At 44.1% G+C, this 22,916-nt stretch overlaps 1 protein-coding gene across 1 annotated transcript; it reads right to left on the bottom strand.

Annotated features, from left to right (window-relative positions):
* Positions 1-1,756: 1,756 nt before the first annotated feature.
* Positions 1,757-21,874, bottom strand: CFAP52 (cilia and flagella associated protein 52). Its single transcript, XM_082774992.1, has 13 exons — positions 21,716-21,874; positions 20,901-21,037; positions 20,165-20,293; positions 19,014-19,113; positions 18,431-18,544; positions 10,422-10,522; positions 9,554-9,724; positions 7,464-7,612; positions 6,696-6,841; positions 4,156-4,307; positions 3,433-3,535; positions 3,069-3,180; positions 1,757-2,280 (listed from the first exon to the last, which is right to left on the bottom strand). Exons 1-13 carry the CDS (start codon positions 21,725-21,727, stop codon positions 2,105-2,107), a joined length of 1,602 nt encoding a protein of 533 aa, XP_082631118.1. The 5' UTR covers positions 21,728-21,874; the 3' UTR covers positions 1,757-2,104.
* Positions 21,875-22,916: the final 1,042 nt, after the last annotated feature.

Here is a 22,916-nt window from a genome sequence, read left to right on the forward strand (position 1 = left end):
ATCGCATGCCGAACACCGCTGCGGGCAGTGACCTGCACTGGGTTGCTGCGCTGGAGCGAGTGAACTTGGTCAGTGTCCATGCTTATGATTTGTGCTGGCTTCAATACGTTGATGTCCCTTCACTCTGAAAAGAAAGAGGTGCAGGACAGGACTTCTCCATGTCTCTGCTCGCAGCTTTCCCACCTGTAAGCTGCCAGTAGCAGACACACAGCCCGAGCCTCCTTGCTGCTGGTAACAAAACGTGGTTACCCTTAGCGTGCCAGCTCCCGTCTGCCAGAGTCAGCAGATGACTGTGGCCAGACAAGTCTGGAAAGCCCAGCCCATCTTGCTGCCTCCCAGCTGAGAAGAACCAGATAACACAGGAGGCTTTGGTCTTTACACCACGGACCAGCCGCACAGAAACAGGATCTTGGCACCCCACCGGGTACTTGGCTCCTGCTCCTGCCCATAATGACAGGTTTGGTGCAGCCTGAGGGGAAGGGAATTGCTTTGCTGGAGTAAGGCTGCTGGAGACGTTCCTGCATCTTGAGCCCTTCCCCTCCAGGTACACGGGGAGCTGGCGGTGCCCTGAGCCCTGTCCCAGCTGGGCTGCACTGGGCTGATGGCATCAGGGGCTCGGCGATCCGGCACCACGCTGCCCGTGCTGTCCTGGGCCAGCAGAGAGGAGCTGCTCTTTGGGGCTGCCCGGGGAGCTCCCACACACAGTTTCTGTTTGTATTGTCCTACACAAGCACGCATGTTTTGCCTGTCTGTCCCGCATTCCAGTGGTTTGATCCTGTCTTCCAAACCACAGTGAGCACTGCTGCAGAGCTTGTAAAACCTGCTGGAGTGTTTATTGCTGCATAGCAGCGAGCCTTGAATCCAAAGAAAAAGAGGAAGGAATGACTTAATTCCTTTGCTCAAGACTCCGTTATTAACAGCTGAGATATTTCAACCAGAAGGAATATGACTTGCATGGTGTTTGATGGGCAACACGTGCAGATACCCCCAGAGCCGGTCTAAAAGGATGTGCTGTGAGCAGTAATCATTTCCAGTGGCACATAAAGAATAACAAGCAATCATCCCGTAAAATGCCTGTCCCCCATTGCATACCGAAACAGCTCTACTACCAGTCCAGGTGTGGCAGTATCTAAACGACACGGCCTTTAAATCATCAGCTTAGTTATCTGTCTCTAAGCGTTAACATTAGGAATACAACATTTTGCTACAATTTCAATTTATGACAGAATTCGCAGTGCCTGCAGGAGAAATATTTACTTCACTTGCATCACTTCACAGACTGGCTGCCTACGCTGATCTTTAAACAAACAGTATCTCAAGAGCTGTTGGCTATAATGCCAGACGTGATACCAGATACTCATTCTCGGACAGAATACATATTTTGTGCTATTTGGAGCCTGTTTGAAAAATTAGGGCAATGACTGGGAATTTGAATGTGTCCAGCTGGAGACATCCAGGCATTTCTAGAAACGATTGCACTCTCACTTTTGAAAATCAGGCCTCTGAACAGAGTTTTAGATTGGACACTGCAAATGAAGAAGCCCGAAAGACCTGGCATTCCTTGGAGAACATTGATTTAAAAGCTTGAGTCAAAAGAGCCTCCTAGTTAAACACTTGAGTTGGAGCTGAGGGCTTTCTCCTTAATCAACACCCGACAAATTAAAATGAACACAGAAGACTGAATTTACACAACAAGTTATTCATTAAAGAAAGGGACAGAAGGGGGCAGGGAAGAACAAGAGAGAGAGCACACAAATGAGCAGTCACACAAGCAAGAATAGGCTAAGAGACTGCCAGAAAAGGTGGCAGTAACAAAACACCAGTGTTACAATAGCCGGGATGATTTTCAGAAGTGATGAATACTTCCACTCCAAACTAAGAGGAAGAGGAAATTCTTAGCCCCCCCGAAAAAAAAAAATAATCAGACCTATTCATTCAGTGCTAAAAAGGACATCTGGAGGATCTGGTAAATTCATACCAGAGAGTAAAAAAACAGTTCTCTCCTCTAACAGTACAAATGCTTTAAAACAACCCTATCTGTAAGCAGAAAGGACCTTTAGGACGGGCCAAGGAAGAAGCAGCCCAGCAGCTCCTGTGCCAGCTGTTAGGGAAAGTCTGGGTATTTCCAGAGCAGGATGGCACCATCTGCACTCACACTCACGATGTACTTGTTCCCAGGGCAGATCTTGAGACGGGTGATGTTGCCGCTGTGGCCCACTCCAACATGAGTCACTGTACCCTCCTTGTAGTCCCACATTTTCACCAGATGGTCATCACCACCTGCAGCGGGCACAAAGGAAGAACAAACGATTACACAGAGTTCTGCTGCTTTTTGTTCCCAGCTGACAGGCAGGGGAATACTTTGGCATTCATTTAACGTAGGAAGGGTGGGATACACTGTCTTGAGCATTATGGCAAAGCCCACTTCTGCTCAACTGAAGCAGAGTCAGCAGCCGGTAGAGGACTCAGGACCTGCACCAGCAGCACCAGTAAGCTATAGCCAGCAGCTGGTACCAGAGCTGAGGGCCTTCAAAAGGCTCTTAGCCAGCGCTGGCTTACTGGGTTAATCTAAAACCTGGTGCTGACACAAAGCCTGCTGTTGTAGCTACAGTCAATAAATACAGTACCATGGCTCCTCTACGCTAGCGCTAGGCTCCCAGAAGAGATGTCACGGCGCTGGGGAATGTGTTAGCCTGAGGCTGGATGAAGCCTGGAGTCACACATGCTTGCAAACTAACAGAGAGCCAAGCTTCTGGAGGAGGACACCTGAACAAATCATCCAAGTGCACCGTGAACATGATGGAACTACATAAGGAGCAGGGCAAGGTGCAACCCTGTACTCGCCTGGGGACCGCTGAACCTCGTCTTAACCTTTACATTACACCTTGCAAGACTGAACCATAGCATCTGCCAAGTCTGAATCACAGCCTTTTCCAAAGTATTTTTCTTTAGTGATTCATGTTATTTTGCCTTTTAGCTGACCTTCCTTTTATTTTTTTCTTTCTTTACTGAGACCCTTGCCTTGCTCTTCCTGGTCTCCTCTTTCCTAGTTTCATCCACCCACTCACCTGTGACAAAGTACGTCCCATCTGACGTGATGTCCATCCCATTGATGGAGCCCGACAGCGAGCCTTCCAAATCTCTGATCGCAGAGCCATCATACACTTCCCAGTATGCAATCTAGAGAGCAGACCAGAGATGAGAGCTCAGTTGTACATAAATAGCACAAAGATTTCAGTGCTGCCCTGCAACACAAACTTCTATCAAAGTATGGGAGCTCCTTCACAAGCCCCTGCTTGTATGCGAAGCCTTCCCTAGGTCGCATGGCCTGGCTTTATCAAGGCCTTGTGTGATTCTGGCTGTTTGAAATGTCTGTAACCAGACTTTGTGTTCTAGGATTACTGCCAACAGAATTCCTGGAGTTTTGCTTACCCTTCTGTCTGTCCCACTGGTGATTAGCTGATACTCTTCAGGATGGTAACACACACATTTGAACAATGTGTTGGCTAGAATCATTTGTTTTCTTATAGAACGCCTGCAAAACACCCCAAAACAGGATAGAACAATAAGGTCAAAAATCAAATTTTGACTGCCTGAACTCTCTCCACCTGTGCTATACATCAGATATCTCCTTCTAGTTGGATACTTTCAGGTACTGGTCGAACTTCAGGATTTCATGAAGCCAATTTAGGCTCATTGGTTCCATTTCCTATCACAGCTGCCTTGTAGGACTTTTGATCTGCCATCACATGAAAAAAAGATTTTTAGTCCAGAATGCCTTCTAGGTGCTACACACTACACAAGAATATTGTTACCCCTATGACAGTACAGAAAATCTAGAGACCTGCAATAGATGGACCAGAGTCATACAGCGCTGGAAGACAGAGCTAGCTGGAAGGAAATCATTTGCTCCATCCCCTTGCCTGATACACGATTTGATACAACTAAACAACTTGGGATCAATGCTTGTCTAAACTTTTCTGAAAAGTTTCCAGTGTTGGACCTTCTGCTTTTCCTGACTTGACTGTTCTTTCTAGTAATTTTCATTTTCTAAGGCTCTTTTTCCTCTTCCTCCTCACCACGTTGTGGTAGGACACACTGACCCAACAGTGACCAGCGCTTTAAGTGTGTTGCGGTACTCATCTGTCTCCTTACACAATATCCCAGATGATGCACGTTCCATCGAGGCTGGCTGTGACACACTCTTGGTCATTCTTCTTAAGCTTAATGCAAGACACGGTAGATATGTGCTCCTTCAGAACTGTTTCCAGTTTGCGAGTTTTCTCACCAATTGCCCAGACTCTCACCTGAAAATCAGCAGCAAACATCAGCTTTAACTGCCTGGTTCTGAGCTCAGCAGGATGCCCAAGGCTTTCCTAAACTCTACACTTCCCTTATAACTTGTATGGCAACTGAATCTCACTGGACTGTCACTATTTTCCCATGAGTTACTCATGCAGCTGACTCATAAAATTGAGCTGGGTTCATAGAATCACAGAATGGCTCGGGGTGGAAGGGGTTTTAAAGATCATCCAGTCCCAAGCCCCTGCAATGGGCAGGGATGCCACCCTTGGTCGTCAGGTTGGCCAAGGCCCCATCCAGCCTGGCCTTGAACACCAGGGATGGGGCACCCACAGCTTCTCCGGGCAACCTGGGCCAGGGCCTCACTACCCTTACAGTGAAAAATTTCTTCCTAATGTGTAATCTAAATCTATCCTCTAGATAGATTCCTGAGAGTGTAATCCAGTTGGTTTGGAAATTCCTGACTGTTAATCCTAAAACAATGTTTTGGCGAGCCCACACCCTCCCATGTTTCAGTGTACTTGTATCTCAGTCAGGAATAAGCACCTAGTCCATGATATATTTCTGGCAGTGCTTTAAAGATCAAAGAGCAAGGCTTCTGAAATCACATTTTAAAAAGCTACCTGCTATTTGTGGTACTTATAATGCTAGTAAATACAAAACAGCTCTTTTCATCTTTGATGTGAGGTATGTGCCTGAGAGCACCTCTTTTCCCAGAGAAGGTCAAGGCAGAAATCTTTCTGCTTTGAGGACTTGATTCTTCACACCTTGCATTTACTGTCCCACTAGTGCCAAGCTTCATGGTATCAGCTTGCGTTTACGTTCCACTAAGGTCAAACGCTGGTGCAGATTTAGTAATTTAGACGCTGGGATCAAAAGCAGAGTGCTGACCTTCCATGTTTTCAAGCCTGATGCTGAGTTACCCATGGGATCTGGATGTCCAATTCCTGCTGGCTACATGACCGGAGCATCCAGACCCCTTAAGAAGCCCTGAATGTCACAGCTTTCGGGCGATTGACTCTGACAGAACCATTAGCATTTCAGAACACCTCTTTGTGTTTTGAATGAATGCTGCAAGTGCTCCCCACAGTTCTCATTTCTGCTTAACCAACCTTCTAGCTTTAATTCTGTCTCAGCTGTCTTTTTCAATTCAGAGATCAACTAACCGCAGCCTGTGCCATTCCATGTGTTCATACGGAATCTAGGTCTCCTATCTCCTGCATCCTCTAGCGCTAATCATCCAAGGTACTTAGCTGTTCTTTTATTAGTGAAGGGTTGAAGTGGCTCATCATCTCTAATGTCTTTATGCCGTTAGACAAGGCAGTGCTGCTGCTACCACTCTACGGGAGAGCTGAGGCACAGAATGATTCTGAAAGATGGTTCATTGATTAGGATATTAGCCTGAGATTTGGAAGACCCAAGTTCAACGCCTCACTCTTCAAGACTTCCTGTGCAATCTTCAGCATGGCACACTGAACACCACCATCAGGGTACACAAACAAAGCAGAAAAGCAGATAAATCCGTCAGGATACACTTAAATGTCTGGTTCTGAGTGCTTGCCAGACTGTACAGAGGAAGTCCAAAGGAAAGAAAGAAATTGAATATGAGCCAAGTCTAATTGCTGTATTTTCTCCTATTTTTTAAATCATTTAAACACACTTTGTTTATATGATTTGTATTAAAAATAAGCAGTCTCTTTTTCAGATTGAAAGAGGCTACAACTAAATGTAGTGCATGGAGTAGCCAAAGTACACGGTATTAGTTTTGTATTGCTGGAAGAAAATTATTGAAGTGCACAAGTATGATGCCTAAAACATGTTTCCTGATTTGTGTTATGTGCATTGGAACATTTTCATAAATGTATTATAAGCCAAATTATTAGTCTTCTATTAATATCACCACTGAAACCAGATATTACCAACCCAGAAAATTACTAAGTTGCCCACAGAAAATATAACCACAGAAAGTGAATTTCATGCTATTAAATGAATTCATACAGGTCATATTGGACACGACTAGGACTTCCAAAGCAATGACAGGAAGAAAATCTGTGTGAGAGCACAGTCAGACACAGGTTTGCAAACAATGACAAATGCAGATAAGCCAAATACAGGGGAAGAGACACGAACAAAGAGGAGGATTAAGAGCATGTTCTACATCAGAAGGATTTTCCTAGACTAACATGCCAGAAGAAAATGGAGCATTGTTTCATATTATACCCTCTGAGAACAAGAGATCTGCATATATCAAAGGCTAATATTTTCAGACTCAGTCCTCTGCTCAAGTGGAAGCTAAGAATAGCTCACTCTCTGACTAAGCAGTTACAGACAATTTTCCCAGGTCCTGTGATGAGAGCACAAAGCTGCTCTGGGTTTTTAAAGCAAAATATTACCTGCCCTTCACCTCCTCCACTAACGATCCTTTTACAGTCATTTGTAGCAGCAATTGCTGTCACTCCCAAACTATGGGCATTGTTAATCACATACATTAGCCGTCCAGTCTCTGGCATGAAGGCACGGATTTTTCCATCGTTCCAAGCTGATGAATATAAAGAAACAGATTATCCAGGCGCAGAGACTTTCCTCAAGCTATTGCTTTCCTTTCTGGTCCAAATTAACCCTTTCTTATTAACTTCCTTTATACTACACAGTCCCGCATAAACTATTAAAAATTAATTCCTTTTTGGTTCTGGCTGTGGACAAATTAGTTTTGTAACAGTGGAGGGACAGGACAGCATTGCTGCTCTAGAGCTGTGGGAGGTCCTGTGTAGGCAACTTGCACATGGCAATGGCCAGCAAATTTACATGAAGATTGTTCTATGTACATCACAGGTTAATCTGTTCCATATGCCAGGGTTAATATTTTAGAATTAAGTCTTCTGAGTAAGACTGAACCGAATTCTGAACTGCTGGAATTCACATCCCAGGCAAGGTCTCAAAATCTCGCCTTCCACATAACACCATAACTGCAGCCCCAAGGTACCCGGGGGCTGGGAGCAGAGCCCCCTGGACCAGCTGCAAGCAAAGGGGCCTGTGGGTCACAGCAACGAACTGGAACAATTCCCAGGTCAAACCTTTCTTCATTCTAATACATTGATGACATTTATGAGATTCGGCAGCACTTACAGAACAGACTCACATGGGCCTGGGCTGCCCGGTACCTGAAATGATGCTCTTGCCATCCTTCATGAACTCTATGGCATAGCAGGTCATGTTGGGGATGACAATCCGCAGCAGCTCCCTGTTTTCTGGGGTGTGCCACACACGAATGTCATTTTTGGAGCAGGTGGCAAACAAGTCGGAAGTTCCCCTGGGGAATTCAGAGAGAAGAGCTAACGAGAGGAGGCAGACAGCAAAAAGCTTCCGTCTCAGATCTTAAACCATCCTTTAAAGCTCATCTGTTTCTAATGTACAGCTGTAATCTTTTCAGTACGGATCACCATGGTTAAGACTGAAAGACCTTTATTAGAACAATTCCCCTGGTTAGGTTTCTATGCAAAGATTAATTTTAAGGAACAGGTATATTAAACTAAAATAACTCTTCCTGCTTTAGGTGAAGTTTATTTCCCATATTCAATCTCTAGAAATCTTCTATTGTTGCACCTAATAGAGAGAGAAGTGAGTGCTGAGGTGCTGACTGCTGAGGTTTAACATCAGGGACTAACAACAGCCGTGTATTATAAGGATGTCATTTTTGATCTTACTTACTGGATTGTTCCTATTCAACGCTGCTGAAGGCAATAGAGAAAATGGTAAAAGCCTGTTCATAATATACTTGGTATATACATGTGAATAAAAAAGACCTTCTGCAATGTTACAAAAGCTATGGGACCAAAGACTTTGAAATAAGCTCTTAAAGTATATCAAAAAACAAGCAAACAAAAGGAGACATGAGGGCATGCTTTTATACCACCACCACTTTCTGCAGGATGAGATTAACCCTATCTGGCAGAAAATGGTACATTCGTTATGCATGAGGACAACCAAACCACGTCTCCCCTGGATATGACAGAGTGAAATCTAGAGAGGTGCCACATCCTTTTGCTCAACATCACCATCAACACCTGGAAAGACAAACCAGTACAGGGGAATCTGGCCCAAAAAAAGCATAGCCTCTTCCAAGCCAAGCTTGTGCAGGTGCTTTATAAAGCAGAACAATGTCAGCAATTCAAATGTTCTGAAATAAGCCAGAACAGGGAAATTAAGTCTGTATTTCCAAGTCAGTGATATGCGCTGTTCAAGAGCAGTTAACATATAAAGAGTTTAAAATATGCATGTAAGGATATAGCCCTGTAGCCCTTACCATCATCCCCAAATCCAGCTCACCCAAATACCTCTGTGACACAGATGTGCAAGGTGGGTATATTAGCGTCAGATTACTCTAAAGCTCCAAATGATTTACTCATTAAATTGGAAGGATGTGGATTTTTCAGGCTGGTGACAAGCAGGGACAAGGACATTTTGCACTCCCTATTAATACCCTGCACTCTTTGTTGTATCTTGGTAAGATTTGATACTTTGTGCTGTGTCAAGAAGCAATGCAACAACAACATGCCAAATATCAAAACTTCCTTCAGGATCAAACTGCCATTCTCTGTTGGGGGAGGAAACAATGGATCCCTTGTTTTTCATAAGAACATCATGATTCTACTGTACAGAAAGGGGGGATGTTTGCTGTGTGTTCACAAGACAAATGCAGACAGAAGACACACCACAAGCCTATAATTTAATACAGCATGCCATATTGTCGAACGTGAAATTCTAAGTGAGGCTGAGACCCAAAAAGCCTCTCTGAACAGCTACGTTAGTCAGGTTTCAGCTGATGTTCCAGGTGGGTAGAAAAGCAGACACCTCTACAAACCCTAGCAGCAAAAGGACATACAAAAGCAGATTTTTCAGATTCACACTAATGGCAGACTAAAGTTGCCCAGGTCTCACAGCACCAACCATAGAAGAAAGGGGGGAGTTTGCCACCACTGCTGTTACCCCAAAATAAACAATTATAGCCCCTTAATTTAGAATTCTTCCTGTAGGTCAATGATTTTTCCAATTCTCAAACAGAACTGCTGCCTTTTGTACTTGCGCAGTCGCTCACTGTCACTCTTGTGTTTCACTGGTAGGTGCCAACACTGCCCGTACAGATCACGCCCTCGGGATGTTAATAGTCTCTGGGTTCCCGATCACTGAAAGGTGTTACACGGGTGTCCTGGCTTCATCGCCAGCCAAAAGCATCCCAGTCAGTTATACTCACACAGGAAAAACGATGTCGTTAACGGCTTCATTATGACAGGCAGCAATCAGCTCCTCCTTAAAGGCAGTGTAGTTAATTCGATACATCTGGCACATGTTTGTCCCCACAAAGAACTGGTGCCCCTGGCCTCTGCATGTCAGGGAAGTGACACCACCTTGAACTTGAATCCTCCTGTCAAGAGAAAGCAAAATCTATTCTTGCTTAAGTGCAATTAAATATCCCATATTCAAGAATATTTCCATACACTTTAGATCTTTTGGGAACACTTTAAGTTGTACAAAGCTAGGCTTTCAGAACTGCACCCCTAAGTTGGCTATTTGAATGATGCAAGATGACTGTCTGCAAGCCCAATTTCCAAATCACCTACTGAAGAGTGAAGCCTGCAGCTTCCTATTCCATATGCAGAAAAAAGCCTTGCAAGGACTCTAGCACTTTGAGACGTGCCTATAAAATTAGCGAGAGCACTCCTTTACAGTCCCATGTCCTCCAACAAACGTTTTTTAAACGTCAAATATTAATCTTCCTCAGGTGGTGTAAAACATAATTTTACTGACTTAACAGATCTGTCTCAGTTTACACCAATTCGGGATCTAAATCCTAATGCCCCAAAGGAAACACTGGTCATTTAAAATGAATTATGAGAAGGGCAATGTACTTTTATGCAGAAGCATACACTAATTTTCAATCTGTTTCAAATTCATTATGCTAGAACCATCCTGTCTATTTTAACAACATCTATTTTATCTACAGGATTGAAAAACTGATTTATTTGGATTATGCCATGCCATAGAAGTGATTAGTTCTTGCACCCTGAGCCTCAGGGGGAAGCATCACCTCTACCCTCTGACTCTCCCACCCACAAACTCACTTCACTGCTTTGTAGTTTGACCCTTTACAGAGAGCCACAATCCCTTCTCCGGTGCCGACTATTAAATCTCCCATCTTCAGCAAAATCAAAGCTGTGATTCCCTAGGAGAAAACAGGATTAAAACACAATTGGATGGAAGAATATCTGTATCGATGCAGTCACGCTGAATAGCACAGTGGAGTGTTTAGCGTGCTCCCTGTGGTGGTGCTCATGCCACTCAAATGTGCCTTTATCAGTATTCTTTGGCTGACCTGAGCTAAAAGTGGTTCTCTAGAGGGAAAAGGAAGAAAAGAGTTATTAATTACAAGCATATATGAACATCTATGATACAAGTGTTTAAAGAGCAAGTAGATAGCAGCAACATCAACCCCTCAGCGCAGCTGGGACCACGTATGTGCCTATGCATCCTTACCTTGTTCCAGCAAGCACTACACACAGTTTGTGTCAGTACCTCCACTTTGCCTTCCACTGGTTCTTTATCTATCAGATGTGAAAACGACAGAAGATAAAACTCAGCCAAAGACTGCTTTTGGGACAGATCCTCTCATCCCCTCTCTGTTTGAAGTATCCGATCCCATTGCCTGCATGCTAATAAAATACACTTGTCACAGAAAAGCTTTGGAAATTAGTCAGCCCATCAGCACAGGTTTCTGCTATTTACTAAGATGAGTAAACCAACAGGAGATGAGCCATTAGGAAAAGCAGAAATGCTTTTCAGTGGCTAAAGTACCAGACTACAGACAGAAGAAAATCAATCCTCAGCCTTACTACAAAATTTCCAGAATTAGAAAAATCAGTCTCTGCTTCTGTTCTGCTGCCTGTCCAGTAATGGTAGTCTCCTGTATACAGAATCACAGAATCACAGAATTTCTAGGTTGGAAGAGACCTCAAGATCATCGAGTCCAACCTCTGACCTAACGCTAGCAGTCCCCACTAAACCATATCCCTAAGCTCTACATCTAAACGTCTTTTGAAGACTTCCAGGGATGGTGACTCCACCACTTCCCTGGGCAGACCATTCCAATGCCTCACAACCCTTTCAGTGAAGAAGTTCTTCCTAACATCTAACCTAAAACTCCCCTGGCTCAACTTAAGCCCATTCCCCCTTGTCCTGTCACCAGGCACGTGGGAGAACAGACCAACCCCCACCTCGCTACAGCCTCCCTTGAGGTACCTATAGAGAGCGATAAGGTCGCCCCTGAGCCTCCTCTTCTCCAGGCTGAACAAGCCCAGCTCCCTCAGCCGCTCCTCGTAGGACTTGTTCTCCAGGCCCCTCACCAGTTTCGTCGCCCTTCTCTGCACCCGCTCAAGCACCTCCATGTCCTTCTTGTAGCGAGGGGCCCAAAACTGAACACAGTACTCGAGGTGCGGCCTCACCAGAGCTGAGTACAGGGGGACGATCACCTCCCTAGCCCTGCTGGTCACACTGTTCCTGATACAAGCCAGGATGCCGTTGGCCTTCTTGGCCACCTGAGCACACTGCTGGCTCATATTCAGCTGACTATACAAGACAACAGATGAATTCTTGAAAATCTCTGACACTCCGGAATAGGCTGCAAGAGGAATGAATCTACATCTGTGGGGGTCAAATCACTCAGAACATTCCCACTAGCTTGGGGGAGCAAATGCATGACTGAAATGGAAAAAAGAAAAAGAGAAAAGAAAACAAAGGAGCTTTATGCTGTTAAAACTGGGACTGAACACTACCTTTTATCGCAAAGCAAGCATGTACAAGAGGCGCTTCCACTCTCACCAAGAGAGCAGGAAACCATTGCCACCAGTTGTTCTGGACCAGGCCAGCTCCAGGCTCTGGTGACGTGGGGGGATTCTGCTCAGCACAGCACGATGAGTTGCGATATCAACTCCAACAGCAGTTGCTGTGACCTAAGTTTAGAAGCCCTATTGCCAGCAGTTGTGATAGTACCAGCAGTTTTTTTGTGATAATACCAGCAAAATTAAACACTTGTGGAGTGTTTAAAAAAATGTATGCCAGAAAGTGTTAATTTTCTGTTGTGGAAAGGACTGAAACTCTATGGAAGGTGACAGAGGAAGCTGAGACAGAAGAAAATAGAATTGACATCTGAGCTATTTAGAGGTGGATGCTATTAGAAAGGATGCTGCAAAAGCCACAGAATCTGCTGAATTTGGAAAAATTACTTTGGTTCAGTTATCCAACCATCTCATTTTTTTAAATTCTCACTCGTTCTTTTTGGAGAAAAAGAAAACAAAATATAACTGCCTAGAATAGATTAATTCCTTGTTCTGTGTTTGTTTGTTTTGCTTGTGTCCAGCAGCTCAGCAGTAATAACACAACTGAGTGAAGTATTTCCAGCCATTTGGCTCTTCGCACTTAGGGGCCCCTGGCAGCTGGCATTCCAGGCAGCCTTCACCTGCCTGCGCTGTGGGTTAAGGACCGCTTAACCTTAAGACCAAATAAACATGGATTACAGGGGGAAAAAAAGTTGAAAATTATCATTTTTTTTTATTTATAATCTAATCTAGCTGTATTTCTTCATTAGTCTAATTCCACCAGTAGCATATCCCAGTCTCCTGTAATATCAGGAATAAGCACTGAAAAATGCTGCACCCACAGAGGATTTGATGCCATGCTAGCACAACACCACCAGGCAGGGAGCTAGGTTTTATGCAAATATTCTTAGCAAAGCCACAAGAAGAAAGGGATATTTTTTATTAATTAAAATTATCAGAACTGTTACTAAACAGTGTTTCGCAAAATTTCCTAGAAGGCGTTGGCAGCATTTTGAGTCCCTTATTACCACAGGCCTGTCAACTTTCTTCTGATCTATTATTTCATTTTTTTTTCCTGGTAGAGACTGCCATCTCAGATGACCCTTGGGTTTAGCATTATGGCAGGTGGCAGAATTAGAAATCAAGCCAATGACAATATAGTTTACCTGATGACAGTTCCCTGCTATTTGCTAATAAATTAGGGTTTTCACACTGCTCTGAGTTTTTCAAGGCATTGTCTTCAGTTCTTCCAATCTGTGAGGGGAGCAGATATACTTAAGGAAAAAATAAAGAAACACCTTGAATTGACCAGAATTCATTGCTGGCCAGAGTTTGCTTTCAGCCTGAATTTAATAATCGTCCTTCTTCCTTGTCCAGTCTGTTCTTTCAATCACCATGAACAAGCAGCTCTGGGAGTTGCACTTGTTGTTCATGGAGTCAGGCAGTTCTTAGTAATGATGCCATGAATGCTCCGTGTTATGATACTAACAGTCCTTCTGTAGATGAAATGCAGAGGTTAACGCAGGAGGTTAAAAATATCACCATTCATTATTTACTTCTTACAAAAAAAAAAAAAAAACACTGCTTTGAAGAGCGATTATAAATAAGGCACAAATCCAGCCTTCCCCTTCCCGGCTCACCCCTGCAGGGATTCTTGCTCTTTGTCCCGTTCTGATGTCTTGCAAAGTTCCCCAGTGCTCTCTGAACTCTTCCAGCACACCTCGTTTAAATATTTTGTTTACAATGCAAAACACCCTCCTAATTCTGAACAGCCATCTGCAGTGGTACATCCCACTTTGCATCTGAATGGCAGCCTTATAGCTCCTCGAGCCTGCGATGGGAATAAAATTCATTTTGCTGTTCACTCCAGTATTTATAGACATCACAGAAATGCACTTGGTTTCATTTAGATGGTGAACAAGTTCCTTCACACTAGCGAAGTGCCACTCCTCTTCAAAACAGAAACAAAGAAATCTTCAGATCACGTCTGTATAATAAACACATTCTTATTTATCAAAAGAAAGTTCCTCTAAGGTCGACCAAAGCTGTTTTCAATAAACAACTTCTCCTGACCCAGGCAGTACCTGAAGTCATTGAAATTTCTCTAAAGTCATGCTTGTCATGGGGTCGCCACAGATTCCAGTCTCAGAGTTTCATGGTATGCCACTGGCTCGTAATTCCTGGTGTCACTGAGGAACAAGGCTTGCAGAGGTACAAGAGAAGTCCTGAACATGCATCTTTTCAGACAGAACTGCAGTGAAGTGCTGAGGACGGCTCCACAGGGGGAGGCAGGGCAGCTCACGCCTGCAGGGAGCAGGGGGACACCCGGTCGGGTTGGGAGGGTCCGTGCCCATCCCAGGTGACAACGTGCTCTGGGGCAGCCGTGCCTTGCTCCAAGGGGCAGGGCTCACCCCTGACACAAGCAACGTGGCAGCTCTGCTTCGTACTGCGAGGGAAGTAAGATTTTTTTGGTACAAGAAGTACTACATGCCACAGATAAAGATACAAAAGATGCCTCGTGAAATATGCACGGCTCTGCAAAAAAACACCCATCACGTCTCCTAGGGTTAGCAACATGATGTACTACATTTTGTAAAAACAAGGATGCGTATACTTCTGTTTTGATAAATGCTGTGTTTTTTACTTAAAAAAAAATACCTGCAAAATACTCTTCTAGTATTGAAGGATGTGCTACAATTGGAAACTTCTGTCATAAAACATTAGGTTCTATTTCTGTTCCGAGAGACTTGCTGACAGCCTAGTGACAACATATTATTTGTGTGCAGGGATGTGCATCGGGTGGGTGGAGGAGGAATCGCAGTACAAAGCTAGAAAGGGAGAACTGGAGAGTGTGAGAGCGGAGCTGAGAGCAGCTGGAGATAAAGAGGCACCAGCACATTCTCACTGACCGCAACAATACAGATTTGCACGGACTGTGATGAATGTCCCATTTCAGGCGTACAGAAACTGCACTGGTGAGAGTCAGGGAAGAGAGCAGAAGGAAACGATCATTTTGAGCAAGAGGGCAAAGGAGGAGATTGGATGGAAATAACAAATAGTCTCTCCAATGTGCATGTCTTCCTGCCTCTCCCTCCTCCCAGAACAACCAGTGGTACTCTGAAGTGGCTGTCGCTACTTAACACTAATAAAACAACATTTAAGTCACATTATTGCCTACCAGATCAGGTCTCATCCACAAGGCTGGCAGAGAGCTGTGACACCCCCTTCTGGAACGTCCCCCTAGCATCTGGTCAGTCTCTTGCACAGCGGAAGGTCCCCTTTTTCTTCAGCTTTGTGCTATCAGAAGCAATGCCAGCTGAAGGTAGTGATTCTCCAAAGCTCCTCACAGCCTGGATGGGACTGTGGTCTGGCCTTGAGTCTCTACTTTTCACTCAGAGGCCCAAGGCTCTCCTTTAACTCCCAAATTGCATGGCATCATGCTAATCACCCTATTTGCTCGCTTCTTTAGTAACGATCTCAAAAGCATGTTTTCTGTGAAGGTTTGTTTCAAACACACTTGGTGCCTTTGCCTCACTGCAGAGGGCAAGGGAGCTCAGGACCTCCTGTGGCTTCATCCAGGTGCTCCAGGAGAGGCACATGTAATGCCAGACATAGGAGTCAAAGCATGACAGCATTTAAAAGAGGGGATATTCAATCTTCAAGACTTCAGCGTAAAAAAATGCAGAGATCAGCCAGGACACGGGTCCCATGTGGATGCAAGACACTGCAGGATGACTGCTGAGGACGATAGTAACAGCATACAGTACAGGTACACCCACAAGAGTTCTTATCAACATTACAAATCGTAAGTCTGCTGATTATTTATCAGAAAAGCAAAATATGTACATTCTTGTTTCCTAATATGTACACAGAATTAAAATACTTACATACAATGCGAGTGATAAAAACAAATATAGTAACTTCTCCAACAATCTAAAATAGATAAATATTGAAATATATTTTTAAAATCTCAGTGGCTCCAAGTTATCCCAGAGATGTGGGCATGCATTTGTAATGCAAGAAACACGGCACTGTACATGGGCACGAATGTGGTTTGTACGTACGTGTGTTGGTACAGGCAAAGTTCAGGAGATTTGGAAAAACAAGTCCGGAGTAGCTTTTTCTTTGGGGTTTACTGATGAATTTTTCTCACAGTTTTTGTCAATCCTGTATGTGCTCTCAAATAATAATGTCCGCTTCTTTCTAGGACAATTTCCCCATAGCATCCATAGCAGTACTTCCATCTGTATTGCTTCCCTCACTGCTCACTGATTTTCGTGGTTTCTAATAGAATCACAAAATACAACCTCACGCAAGAAGATTTTTCAGGGAAGTGTTTGAATTTTTCAAGTACTACCCCCTCCACTGGCTATAAACCAAGAAGCTCAAAGAAGGCATTTAACAGCAACAAACAGAGAGAAATCAAGAGCAAGTGTTCCAGCTGTTCCTGTTTGTTTATGATTACAGCTCCCTGCAAGCAGAAGTCTCAAACAACGGAAGGCCAAAAGCTCCTTGTTCAGCAGACACTCCTGTCTGGGGATCGTTATACTAAGACCCAGGAGTCCCAATTACAGACAAACAGAACTACTTTAAAGGAGCTTTGAGGTTAGGAAGCTGAGCACTCAGAAGTTAAAGTAACAGAACCAGTGTGCACTGCTCAACCTTGTTTTGTCCCACTTGTGCATAAGCATTATAATAAACTCTTTAATTATATCATCTAGACTATCTTTTTCAGTAATACCTCTGCTTCATCAGCGGGGAAGCTGGAGCTACTACAGACATCAGTCAGGATGGGTATAATGTAATAACGTGATGAGAGAACACACATGTACAAAAAATCCAACAGATCACATCTTGACTGAACAGCCATAATGCGGTCCAGAAGAACTAAATTCTACGTAGCAGCCTCCGCCAGAATTCTTGTGATGCTGAGCAAGTCGTTTAATAGATTTTTCCAAGCAGTATTTAATTGTCTGCTCCTCAGGTGCCAACACAGACTCTGGGGACTGACTTTCAAAAGTATGGGTCACTGGAATCTGTGAATAAGGTCAATTGGACCTATGTCTGAAAACATAAAAAAGCTACATAATATCAAATACCATGGGAAAAGGGTAGAGATAAAACCTCTCAAAATGGGTGCCAAAAATAAGCATTTTTTGTGCTTTAATTTCTGTGTGCTTTAGTGCAAGATTAGTGCCACAGAAATCTCACCAAAGCCTAGTGGGACTCACCAAATCTCACTACTCTGATCCCACCAAAGCTAACTATTCAAACCTAGTTTTGAAGTCAGCACCCAGTAAGGCAAGCCTGAGGTATATATTATCCTCACTGCTTACTGCTTTAAAGTTTTGGACACTTGGTTATTAACTAAATGCCATGATCAGGAGAGTCCCCTGAGCAGACCAGCACCACAGGACCACAGGGCAGCTTGGCGTTGGGAGGAACCACTGGAGCTCGTCCAGTGCAGCCCTCTCCTGCTCAAAGCAGGGTCAATGACAGCACTAAGAACTGAAAATAAAAAATACAGAGAAAGAATAAATTCTGTTTTACAGATTGTTACACAAGCCACTGACAGCCCTGGAACATTCAGCTCTGCCACACGATTTCATCTCTGAAGTTAGGGGGGGTAACTGAAGCCAAGCTATGTTATCAGACCCAGCAAAAATGAAACAGGTTTTTCTTGTGAATTCTCGCTGTACTTCCAATACAAAGAAGCACGCTGCCTCTTTCAGCTGTGCTCTTAGCAGTTTATGAGGCTCTGCTGTAAATAATATCTGCCAAAAATTACCCTGCTGCAGGTGTTTTTTCAGCTGAATCCATTCTTGATCCACTCTTAACCTACAGGCAATTCTGCTGGCACAAACGGGGGGACAATAAACTGCAGTAATAGCACAGTATGCACCTATGATCTCAGGAGTCTTTGGTTTCATTACAGGAACCACATAAACAAGGCACAGTCTATTCTTTTCTCCCCTCATCTTTCATCTCTTCAGTTTGGTTTTATCCTGGTCCTTGCTCCCTTCCAGCTGTGAATCCTCATTGTGCTCCCGTTCTGGTTTCTCAAAGACTTGTGGTATTCTCTTCCCAGTGCTCCAACCTGAACAGCCACCGTGTCACACACATCCACACCTCTTGTCCTCCCTGATGCAGGTTAGTTTGTGAAAAAGCTTTGTAATGATTCTCCAGGAGGTTGCCCTAATTCCAGTCACCAATAAAGAGGAGGATAAGGAAAAAATTCAAGTCACAGAGCTGCTACTTACCAAGCTAAACTTCTCTTTAGGCCCATACTCAGTCATCAGCTTGTTGTTTGTGTTCACTTTCAGGATATCACCACTTGATGTGCCAGCGTAAAAATAGTTATCGTCATCTGCTATCTACATGAAAGTGTTAAAAAAAAAAAGAGAACACAGTCCAGATACTGAGCAATTTGTCCCAACTCTAGCACTGTACTGGATAAATAGCTTTATTTAAGTGAATTGCCAGGATTTACTCAAAGGGCACATAGCCAGTGCTTTTAGCCCATTGCACACAAAGATCCGTAACGCTGCTCAATGTACAATGTTTTCCAACCAATTCTAAGTAATACTTTGAAGAAAAAGGGGAATTCTCTGGGTGCTAAAACCTCTGACTAAAATACAAGCTGCTTCTTTTCAGAAGCATCCAAAACACTTTTCCCAGGATAAAGAAATGATGGGAAACCACCTGTCAGGAGCCAACATTTAGCAATTTCATTGCCATCCTGAAGTTACAATTGGCATTTTTAGCATTACTAGAAAAGCTCATGGTCTTTTCTAGTCTGTTGGGAGTTACTTAATTCAGCCAAATCATTTGTCTAAACCTTACCTTAAGACTTGTGATCACTCTCCTCAGTTGCCCTGTCTGGCATTCAGTTGGTCGGATTTTTCTGTTTGGTAGATCCAGTTCCCACACTCGAATGGTCCCACTGCAAGAAAGTATATAGCAGGATCAAATTCATACTTGGTACTGCACTCAGAAATATCCCTGTTCTTTCAGTACTAGAAGAATGAAAGAGTCTTTATGAGGTCATATTATCATGAAATTTTTATAAGGAGGAAAAAGAACAGAATCAGAGAGGCCAGGAATAAGTCTTTGTCTTTTCTGCTGTCTCTTATGGTAACTTTTTTCCAGATAAATCAAAAATCTCAAAGGTTCAGCAGAAATATACACTAGGATTATGGAAGGGTATGTTACAACCTAGACACTTAATTCCCCAAAGAGATAATACACCGTGGGAATCCTGTTTCTTAGAACAGGAAATGAGCAATACAGGACTCTTTCAACTATTTTCTAGCACTGTTTGATTGACAGCTAGAAACCAACAGAACATCTTCATGCACAGTCACCCCTACATTTAACGAAGTGTTAAAAATGCAAAGACCAGCATTTATAAGTGCGACTGCAGCCAAAACCATGCAAACCCTTCCCTGATTTAAAGGGAGATGCAGCTCCTCAGCAGGTTTAAGCGTCAGGCTAGATATATGGGGGCTGTCTCAAACGCATGTAAAATGTGACTTTTTGGATCAACTTTTGTTACAAGTCAGGGACCGATTGTACACTACATCTGTTGAGGATAGGAGATGATCCAACAACTTGCAGGATACCATTGTTTCTGCACTAATGAGGCATTGTTCAGAGCCGCTCACTGACTGCTATTGTTACACAAACACTGGGAACTAAATATTTTAAGCATTGCAAGGGGAATACTGAATACAAAATCCTGCTATCATGAACAGAAGTGGTGCGTGCTAGTCCCTGCATGCTGCTTTCAAAACACACTCAGGCAGAACAGGCAGAAATGCTTTAAAAGGCAAGCTGATGGATATTCATGTGTCCATTTTGGGGGGGGGGGGGGGGGGGAAAGCATGAGCACACTATTGTTGAACTTTCCTTGTACTTAAGTAAAGACCCTTTGTAAAAGGAGAGAAGTCTCTGTGTTCTTTTTCTCCAAAGAGTTCTTGTAAATAAAACCTTACTTTCCAGCAGTAACAAACATCTCGTCTCTGCATCCAGAGCACTCGACAATGGTTGTATTGCCCGCGCTCCGGGCCGAGGCAGGGCTCCCGCAGACAGCCTCTCTCTTTATGATGTCCCACACAACCACACTGCAAAGGAAGGAGGGGTTTTAAATAGCTTTGCTTTTTAATGATACTTAAAAACTTACCAAAAAAAAAGCAAGAATAAACTTGCTTTCCTGCAGTCTGTTCCCACAAGGATAAGCAATAAAAGTCACCTCATACATATTTTATTCGAGAAAAGCCTTAAGACAAACACATGGAATTGCAGCCTACATCCCTTGTTCCTGAAGAAGGGATATGTATTTGTGGTATTCCTCCTGCTGAGCAAGACTCAAATTATGTCTTAGGTAGAATCTGATCTAAAATAACTTTTTATTCCACTCTTAATTCTTCAGGACAGTATGTTAAATCAGCTAATAGTGCAGTTGACATATCGCTGGGTGACAAAAAAACTTCAGAATTAGCTGCTCCCTTTGTTTTCCCCTGCCCTGCACTCTAGGGTACCAATCCAGCTTCCATCAGACAGGATGGGATGCTGAATGCTTCCATCAGACAGAGCAGGATGCTCTAAAGATGTCAAGAAGGGGAAAGCATCGGATTGCCAGAAGAGGGAGGAGTGAGTACTCCCTAAGCAGCCATCCTCAATGCCATACAAATGGTCAGGAGTTATGCATCAAGAAGGGGAAATACCTACCTGCCATCGTCCTGGCCTCCCAGTGACACAAGATAAAGTTCGTTTGGAGAGAACGCTAGTCCTTCGATTTTACCCTTATGAAGGGACAGCCGAGCAACTAACTCCTTCTTCCAAAAATTCCACAAAATGATGTCTGCCTGCAGTCCAAAGCAGAAGAGGTCCAAGTCAGAGCATCAGCTGTAACATGCTGAAGTGCTCTGGCAGGAAGCGAACTTTTGTTAGAAGCAAAAAGCTGAAGGTTCGCTTCTTTCCAGCCCAGTGTGGTATGGGAGGAATATGCTTCAGACCAAGTGCTGCACAAAATATTATTCCAGCTTAGTTGCTAATTCCAATTTAGTTGCTGTGTTTCATTTCAGAATCAAAATTTACTGATTACACTGGAAGAGTATTTGACTTAGATTTTAAAATACTGAAAACCCTAATGCTTGATTCCTTCCTACTGCCTCAGAATCTTTTCAAATAGGCACTAAAAAATTAAACCATAAAGAATTTTAAATATAACATAATTTATTAATTAACGTCTAATGGGATTTAGGCTGGCACATGTCCACAACATTTTTGATAAAAAGAATTGGGACTAAGAAATCTCTCAACCTAGTTACCCTAATCCTTGGGGAAACACTTAATGCTCCACCAAAATATAAAGGCACACCCGACAACAGAGTAGCCACAACTCCCCGTTCTCTGCAGTGTCCCCCCACTATGGGCATCTGTTTTTTAATAAAATTAAAAATAAGCAAGCATTCCCCCTGCTTGGCAGGCCAACTCCATGCTTCTGGTCCATATTACATGGTTAAACATTGAGCATTACCCACCTTGAAGCCCATGAAGGTGACTTGTCCAGAGGCCACGAACGTACCGCTCCTTGAGACAACGATGCAGGAGACGTTGTTGGTGTGGCCGTGCAAGAACACCTGCTTCTTGCTGGCCAACTCTTGAATAACCACGGTACATCCCAGCGGGTAGAGAAGGTGCTCCTTGTTGGGGTGGCAGATCAGGCCAAATGGGATATGACCTACAAAAGCAAGGAAGTGAAAGAAACGCTAACTACCAACAGTCCGGGACTCAGGTAAATTCAACACCTTCACGCTGGTGGACTTCCTGATTTTGCTTCCCAAGAGAAACCCTTATTGCTGAAGGTTTACTCCACAAGGAGGGCAAAAACAAGAGGCTTCCAGCTCCCACCCAAAGCCACCCGAAACAACAATCCTCTATACAATTCAAGGGTCACCTTTACAAATTTTGGGCAGTGCTTCCTACCAGTAACAGGAGATTTAGCTGTCCCCGAGGTCTGAGCCTTTCACCACAGCAGGTTCTCCAGGCGCACCTGCTGACTTATGAAGGTCACATCGCCAGTTCACAGTGCCCTGACCTGCCTCAGATAGCTGCACATTTCCCAGGAAGCCGGGCACCCAGTGAGGACCCGTTACTGACCCCATCACCGAGTCATGGGGTTGTTTATGGCTGTGTTTTGTGCAACCTGGTTTGGTTTTATTTTGAAATGAAGCTTGTGTCATTCTGTTAAGCTGGGTAACTGGAAATAAACAGATAGTGAATCCTGCAATTCAGTCAGACCCTGCCTGTTCTGCAACCCTTCTCTCTGAACTCTTGCCCTGCTGTCGGGGATGCTGTGAGTGGTTCCACTCTCAGTCAGGTGCAGGGCACCCCACACACCCACTGTCCTGGGCCTGGCACCGTCACCATGGCCCCATAGTCCAGCCGTGACCTACAGTGGCCCCTCTGCACCCCAGGGTGCCCTAAACCTGCCCACATACATCCCAAGCCCCTCACCTGCCCCACAGTGTCCTGTCTGCCCCTAAACCCACCTGCACCGTGTCCCATGGCCCCCCCCAGGTGCCCTGTAGAGTGCCCCACACCCCCTCAGGTGCCCTATGGTCCCTCCAGTTGTCCCCACAGTGTCCCATAGCCCCTCAGCTGCCCCCATGGCTCCTTACCATGGCTCCTTACAGCCCCTCCAGTTGTCCCAATGTTCCACTGTAAGGCCCCCAGTTACCC

This window comes from Aythya marila (assembly GCF_965140915.1).
Source record: "Aythya marila genome assembly, chromosome: 18".
Taxonomy (NCBI): domain Eukaryota; kingdom Metazoa; phylum Chordata; class Aves; order Anseriformes; family Anatidae; genus Aythya; species Aythya marila.

Bases quoted from the DNA above. Each gene is read 5' to 3' on its own strand.
- CFAP52 (XM_082774992.1), bottom strand. The intron at 18,545-19,013 runs GTAAGGTTTAGA...ACTTTCATGTAG, and splicing joins GAGTGATCACAAGTCTTAAG to ATAGCAGATGACGATAACTA. The intron at 7,613-9,553 runs GTGAGTATAACT...TGAATTCCCCAG, and splicing joins AACGACATCGTTTTTCCTGT to GGGAACTTCCGACTTGTTTG.